At 48.9% G+C, this 7,337-nt stretch overlaps 3 protein-coding genes across 3 annotated transcripts in view; 1 reads left to right on the forward strand and 2 right to left on the reverse strand.

Moving 5' to 3' along the window:
* Positions 1–548, reverse strand: part of adhfe1 (alcohol dehydrogenase iron containing 1) — a gene marked incomplete at its 3' end in the record, with an annotated part of 2,705 nt that extends 2,157 nt beyond the window's left edge. Inside the window, exon 1 of the mRNA XM_017404874.3 lies at positions 442–548. Coding sequence (XP_017260363.2) covers positions 442–494 — 53 coding nt within the window. The remainder of the gene's footprint in view (positions 1–441) is intronic.
* Positions 549–972: 424 nt separating this feature from the next.
* LOC112450107 (corticoliberin-1) lies at positions 973–2,274 on the forward strand. The gene is made up of 2 exons (XM_025003439.1): positions 973–1,352; positions 1,783–2,274. The coding sequence occupies exon 2, from the start codon at positions 1,797–1,799 to the stop codon at positions 2,169–2,171; it is 375 nt and encodes a 124-aa protein (XP_024859207.1). The 5' UTR covers positions 973–1,352; positions 1,783–1,796; the 3' UTR covers positions 2,172–2,274.
* A 119-nt stretch (positions 2,275–2,393) lies between these two features.
* The window catches only part of LOC108229211 (E3 ubiquitin-protein ligase TRIM63-like), a 6,906-nt gene continuing 1,962 nt past the window's right edge, over positions 2,394–7,337 (reverse strand). Inside the window, exons 3-9 of the mRNA XM_017404873.3 lie at positions 6,140–6,314; positions 5,586–5,681; positions 4,531–4,764; positions 4,409–4,431; positions 4,070–4,194; positions 3,746–3,990; positions 2,394–3,014 (exon numbers count right to left, since the gene is read on the reverse strand). Coding sequence (XP_017260362.1) covers positions 2,937–3,014; positions 3,746–3,990; positions 4,070–4,194; positions 4,409–4,431; positions 4,531–4,764; positions 5,586–5,681; positions 6,140–6,314 — 976 coding nt within the window. The 3' untranslated portion in view covers positions 2,394–2,936. The remainder of the gene's footprint in view (positions 3,015–3,745; positions 3,991–4,069; positions 4,195–4,408; positions 4,432–4,530; positions 4,765–5,585; positions 5,682–6,139; positions 6,315–7,337) is intronic.

Raw genomic sequence — 7,337 nt, forward strand, 5'->3', positions numbered from 1 at the left:
ACACACACACACACACACACACACACACACAGAGAGACACAGAGACACACACAGAGACACACACACAGAGACACACACACACACACAGAGACACACACACACACAGACGGAGTTTTGAATGGAGGACTTTGAGGTCACTTCAGGTTAAAGAAGTTCAAACAAACAAACAAACAAACAAACAACTGGTCAGTGGAGTCAGCGGAGACAGCGGAGACAGTGTCCCCGTCCAGGTCTGGACTCAGAACCGGACTCGGACCCTGTGGTACTGAAGTTAGCTTCCTGTTCCAGAGGGGTCGTTGGACCGTTCAGACCCGAACCGGACCAGTTCTGAGGTTCGGATCTGGTCCAGGAGAACCCACGTGTCTGCTTCAGGTTCTCAGACCCGGAAATAAAGACATGAAAGCAACTGTACTATTCTGATCCGAACCGAACCGAACTTACGCCGCGCGCTCCAGATGCCTGAGCAGGTGAACGACACGGTCTCGACCCGCCATGTTGGCTGCTTCCGGTTCAGCTTTTCACAGTCATGGTCACGGAAGTGAGAAGGCAGACTGTCACAATAAAAGCACTGAGTTCATTTCAGCTGGTTTTAGAACGGATTCATGAAACAACAGAAACCTGCTTAGAGAAAAATAAAAACATCAAAATCTGTTTGACCCGTCTGTGAGGTCAAAGGTCAGACATTCAGGCCACCTGTTGGTCAGCGACCAGGACAGGTGACAGGTGTGTTCGGTCCACTTCACATCGACCTTTAAACAAAGCCCTCGCTCTCTGCAGGACGCTCGTTTCTTTCTTTCACAGTTTTTCACAAACAGAACCGAACTTTACTGACGCAGGGTCCAGTAATTACCTCGCCTCGTCTCCCAGCGTCCTCTGGGAGCTAACGTTAACCATGTCAGAGCTGCAGGAATTAGACCGATCCAACCAGACTCCCATGATGCACTGCAGCTGGTCTCATTAGAGGAGAGGAAGTGAACCTGGACAGGTGAAGCTCGGGAGGACTGGTGCTTGTTGCTGAGGCTCTGGGGTCTCCAGGTTGACTGAATAAAACCCAAAGTTCCTGATTGTGTCTCTGTTTCCGTCCTCAGAGGACAGCAAGTGAAACGAAGCCGGCTGAGTTTATGTCTCTGCAGGAGTTAAAGGTCACAGCATCCGTCCACAGAAAGGTCAAATCACCTTCATCAACATGTTCAACATGAAGAAAACTCTTCATCTTCATCATCTTCATTGTCTCAGAGGCTGTGAGTCATCCCAGAAGCCCCTCCCCCTCCTCGCGTCTCAGGTATAAAACAACGAGCAGACGGACGAATCAGGACAACAGAGGAGACGCAGAGAGACGCTTCGCTGAGCAGGTAGGACACTGATCAATGCGTATCTGTAGCTCTAATTCAATCCTGTCCCTTCACAATAAACTTGCTTTTAGTTTAAATGAGACTCTGGGACCTTCTCAGATCTCCCCGGCTCTTCTGAGGTCTCTCAGGATCCCCTGAGGTCCCCTAAGGGCACCTGAGGTCTCCTGAGGTCCCCTAAGGGCACCTGAGGTCTCCTGAGGTCTCCTTTGATCCCCTAAGGTCCCCTGAGGTCTCCTGAGATCCCCTGAGGTCTCTTGAGGTCTCCTGAATCTGACCCAGATCAAGTCCTTAAACTCTGAAAGTGACTCGAAGGAAAAAAAAATTAAATTCTGTGAGTTTTTTTCTTCTCATGTCTCTCTTCCCTGACCCCCTGACCCCTGACCTCTGACCCCCTGACCCCTGACCTCTGACCCCTGACCTCTTCCTGCAGATTCCTGCTGTGAGATGAAGCTGAATGTGCTCCTCTGGATCTCGGTTCTGCTCGGTTCCTTCCTCCCCCCATCAGCTGACGGGCGACCCGCTGACCCCCCCAACATTCCCCGCTCGCTGCTCCTCCATCTGGGGGAGGAGTTCTCCCTGGGGGGAGGAGGAGGTGCTTCTGACCTCCCCCACTCCTCCCCCCCAGTGATGATCAAGGCTCTGCTGCAGCTGCAGGAGGAAGAGGAGGAGAGGAAGAGGAGAAAGAGGTCCGATGAGCCCCCCTTGTCTCTGGATCTGACGTTCCATCTCCTCAGGGAGGTTCTGGAGATGGCCCGGGCCGAGCAGGTGGCCCAGCAGGTCCACACCAACCGCATGATGATGGACAGCTTTGGAAAATGAGGCGGCGGCCATTTTCAGAAAAACTGAACTTTCAGGAGTTAAAACGAGCTCCTGAGCTGCGATAAATAAAATAAAATAAAAAGATAATCAATGGTAAAGAACACATGTGGTGCTTTTTTATTTATTTCTTTTTTCTCCAGTTAATTGATTTCATTAATCAATTGATTTTGGAAGATTATCGTTTTGTCTCCAGTTTAAAGAGGTTTAAGAAGACTTTTTACATTTGTATTTTAAACATATTTATTGTGTTCAGAAGATAAAAGTACGGGGGTGTGGCCGAACAAGAGAGAAACAATAAAATCAAAACAACACGTCCAGCAGGTTGGTCCTACGGGCTGCAGAACCGGGCTGCAGAACCTGGCTGCAGAACCGAGCTGCAGAACCGGGCTGCAGAACCGGGATTCAGAACCGGGCTGCATGGCTGTGTCAGAACACCATTAGATGTTAGAAACACGATGAACCTGATGTTCCAGATGTTCCAGATGTTTGATAGTTTCTTTCTTGGTTTAAAAATTAAAACAATTCAGAAAAAACATCTGAAAACTTCAAACTGAATCTAATTATTTCATGAATTATATAATTTACTTTGGATTGTTATGGTAATTTTATTTTGAAATCTTAAAAACAAAAAAAATCAAAACTGTTCCAACGGTTCCTGTAGTTTTGTTGGTTCCAATAGTTTAATAGTTCCAGTGGGTTCCAAAGGTTCCAATGGTTAAAATAGTTCCATTGGTTCCACTGTTGGTTCCACTGGTTCCAAGGGTCTTATTTCTGGTTGAGCCAGCTGAAGGAGAAGACATGTTTGGGTCCATCTCTGTCCTCTGACTCGCTCTGCTGCTCCAACTGAAAGAGAAGGAACGTTTCAAGCTTTTACTGCCGAGACAAACAAAAGGTTTCACCCAAACAGCTGCTGAGAGTGGTCACATGATCACGCTGAGGTCACATGACCACGCTGAGGTCACATGATCACGCTGAGGTCACATGACCACGCTGAGGTCACATGACCCCACTGAGGTCACATGACCACCGAGGTCACATGACCCCACTGAGGTCACATGACCACGCTGAGGTCACATGACCACTGAGGTCACATGACCACTCTGAGGTCACGTGACCACCGAGGTCACGTCACCACCGAGGTCACGTGACCTCAGTGTGGTCACATGTCACATAAAGGCCTGGTCCCAATACTCGCACTTGCACCCTGGTTCCACCCTGGTTCCACCCTGGTATCCTTCAAATGTGCGTTCATGCATGTTCGACTTCGGCAAAATATTTACCCACATTTCTCACTGCATGATTGATTTTTAAAAAATATTATCTTTATTGATAATGACAGGGTTTTGAATTAGAAGGTGGAAATATGGCGGCGGTGACAGAGCGAGCTGCGTCTGTCAGGAAAAAAGCAGTTTTTAAATGTAAAGTATTGAAATAATTCTTGTTTCACTCTGCTGTACAGGTGTGTGAATACTGTCAAACCAACACACACCAACCCTTCTGTGCACTTCCACTGAGTACACCCTTCACAGAGGGGCGTGGGGTCGAGTGTTGGGACCGGGCCAAAGATTTCATACCTGAGGGGCGGTTCTATTGGTGGGGAGAGGCAAAGGGGGCGTGGTCTGACTGAATGATGACGATGCTGATGATTGGGTGGGGCTTTTTGTCTGTGCAGTCTCTGATGGTTTCTGAGGGGGCGTGGCAGAAAGGAGAAGTGACAGCGGAGGCTGCTGATTGGCCGCTGCAGGTGGTACCAGCTGCTGCGACTCAGAGTGACTTCCTGCCTCTGCCTCTTCTTCACTGTCCTCATCATCTTCATCAACTGAAGAGGAACACCTCATTAGGACTGTGAATGATGGGAACATTCTGCTGTCTGATTGGTCAGTGAGGCAGTTGTTTACTTTTGATGAAGTCGATGTCCATCAGAATTCTCCTCTGATGCTCAAAGTTTGCCTTGAAGTGCTCCATGTTCTCGTAGCCAGGCTGGACTTTATCCAGGTGAGTGGTGTCAGTGGCCTGGACAAGCCTGAGCAGGAGAACCCGGCACAGAGACGGCAAACAACAACACAAAGCAACAAACAAGTCTGAGACCGAAAACTTCAATGCAGACGTCTCAAAACAACAACAAATCAGTCTAAGACTGAAAGGACAGCAGTGAGTTCAGTGAATGAAAACAACAAGCATGAAAACAACGAACAATAACTGACAACAAAAGCAAACAGACGGGAACAGAAACTCACTTCTGCAGCTGAGGTTTAGCCGACTGCGGAGGAAGTTCAAACAGAAACTTTATTACCAACAGGAACATTAACAACATCGTTCTGGTTTACCAATAAAGCATCAGTGCTGCCTTCAGGCTCACCTGAAGAAACACCGCCATCTCAGATTCGTCCATAATCTGGATGGCGGTCTCCAGAAGTTTGGCACTTGCGTCCAGGTGCTCGCTGTACTTCCTGTTCAGACCTCGAATGTAGTCGAGTTTCTCCTCCTGCTCGCCGTTGATCTTCACCGTCATTTCACCTTTTTTCTCCTCCAGCAGTGCGAACAAGTGGTCAAACATCTCGCACACCTTTGACTTCTGCCTGCGACCGTTCTCCTGCAAACAGACGTTCAGCTGTCAGAGGGAGGGGCTTACACACGACGAGGACTCTGAACCTGACCAACAGGCATCTAGACTGACTTACAGGCCTTTAGACAGTGATTCTCAACGTTTTCCTCCAAGTCCCCCCAACCCCCATCTGTCCAGACTCAGGTCCTTAGAGATAGGACTCGAGGATGCAGACTGGACCAGAGGACTGGACTTATTAAAGACTAAAATAACAGCTGGGGGGCATCAGAACAAGATGCAAGGAGCACACAGGTGACATGCGGGGGACTGAGGAACTGAGAAGCAGACGGACAGTGATGAAGCAAGTCGCGACAGCTGAGTGTGATGAATACGAGGCGCAGGTGTGAGATGAAGAGTGAAGTGAAAGATAACACAGGGAGGCACTGGGAAACAAACTGAACTCACAGAAGGAAACAGAAAAACAAAACAGCTAACAAGAACCACAAAACCCAGGACCCAAAACAGCACCCCCACAAAGGTCAGGTTTACATTCTTAGGCCCCTGGAAACAAGGCCCCTGGAACCAAGGCCCCTGGAACCAAGGCTCCTGGAACCATGGCCTCTGGAACCAAGGCTCCTGGAACCATGGCCCCTGGAACCAAGGCCCCTGGAACCATGGCCCCTGGAACCAAGGCCCCTAGAACCAAGGCTCCTGGAACCATGGCCCCTGGAACCATGGCCCCTGGAACCAGGGCCCCTGGAACCAGGGCCCCTGGAACCATGGCCCCTGGAACCAAGGCCCCTGGAACCAAGGCCCCTGGACCCAGGGCCCCTGGACCCAGGGCCCCTGGAGCTCTCAGCTGAACTCACGTCGACAGCTCTGCAGGTTTCCTCCAGCTGATTGATGATTGCCTGGATCCTCTCGTTGTTCCCAACCAGCATGGAGACACAATCAGTCAGCTCCACCTGCACCAGTAACATACAACATTACACAGCAGCACTCAGTCTTACACATTTTTACATAATAATAGACAATATTACACAAATATCCACAATGTACTTCGTCTGTCAGCTGACCTCACCCTGCCTCCGTTACTGTTGCACCAACCATCTTCATGTCCACCTTCACTGCATCCATGAATGTCCTCAGAGGTCTTCCACTTGTCCTCCTACCTGGGAGCTCCAGCTCCAACATCTACTCACTCCTCACCTCCTGATCACAGCATCTCAACCTGGCTTCTCTAGCTTTGTGTTGTGTTTATGGTCTGTTTCGTGTGCTTGTTGTGTGTTATCTTTGTGTTGTGTCTTTGTTGTATATTGTGTGCACCTCCTGCAGGATTAAGACGTGGAGTGGCGCCACCTTGCAGTCCCGTGTTGTGTGTCTTCTGTACGTGTGGTTTGTGTGTGTGCTGTGTTGCATGCACCTTCTGCTGGCTGAAGACGTTGCTGAGTGGCGCCACCTCGCAGTCCTTGTGAGCTCCAAACACCTTGCAGAGAGAACAGGTGGGGACGCAGCAGGTGTTGCAGTAGATGTTGATCTTCTCGCCTTCGTGGTCCTCACACATCGGCTGCTCTGTCTTCACTTCTGGAACTGGCTTACTGACAGACAGACAGACAGGAAACCATAACAAACACATCAGAACCACTGATTTGGGTCAGTTCTGCTGGATTTTAGACCCTGGGTAATCAGTCAAAGCAATGAAATCCACTTTGAAACTAGGAGCCCTTGGAGAGCGCAAACCTCTGCTGAGGCCAGAGAGTCATTAAAGAATTGTACAATCTGTGACAACCCCAACATTTCCTGATACGAACAAACCAGTCAACACCAACTAAAACACAACACAATGAGCAGCACAGCTTCGACACCCTGAGCAACATTTAAGTCATGTGACCCACCTGTTTATAAACAGTGATGTCCTCATAAACAACAAACAAAAGAAATTCAACCAAGTCTCACAAACCAAACTGTCCCCATAAGACTACAGAAAAACGCAGACCCCAGATAGCAGCTAATCCAGAAGTAACATCTCTGTGTGCACAGGTCCTGCAGAACACAGCCGGACGAATCGAATTCAGCAGAACCATGAAAGGAACCCGCTCAGGCGCCATGGCGATAAAGTATTTAAGATGGCCGCAGTCTGAGTAACATGGAGGCACCCGAATGATTTCTGTTGGGTTTCTGTTCCCAGCACTTCAAGAATTACACAGTAAAGATAAAACTTGTGATTTTCAGGGATTTAATCTGTCTTTAGTTTTTACATCTTACAGAAAAGATGGCTTCTCAAAGTTTATTTGTTTCACCTTCAAAGAGCCGCAGGGTGGACCTTAGCTCTGCTCAGCACACACAGGTGTGTGTGTGTACCTGTGTGTGTGTTTGTACCTGTGTGTGTGTTTGTACCTGTGTGTGCAGGTGTGTGTGTGTACCTCTGTGTGCAGGTGTGTCTTTGTACCTGTGTGCGTGTGTTTGTGCCTGTGTGTGTGTGTGTGTGTGTGTACCTGTGTGTGTGTTTGTGCCTGTGTGTGCAGGTGTGTGTTTTTACCTGTGTGTGTGTGTGTGTTTGTACCTGTGTGTGTGTTTGTACCTGTGTGTGTGTGTTTGTACCTGTGTGTGTGTGTGTTTGT

This window comes from Kryptolebias marmoratus, unplaced genomic scaffold, assembly GCF_001649575.2.
Source record: "Kryptolebias marmoratus isolate JLee-2015 unplaced genomic scaffold, ASM164957v2 Scaffold144, whole genome shotgun sequence".
NCBI lineage: Eukaryota > Metazoa > Chordata > Actinopteri > Cyprinodontiformes > Rivulidae > Kryptolebias > Kryptolebias marmoratus.

Excerpts from the sequence above, each read along its gene's own strand:
- LOC112450107 (XM_025003439.1), top strand. The coding sequence starts at position 1,797 with ATGAAGCTGAATGTGCTCCTCTGGATCTCGGTTCTGCTCGGTTCCTTC.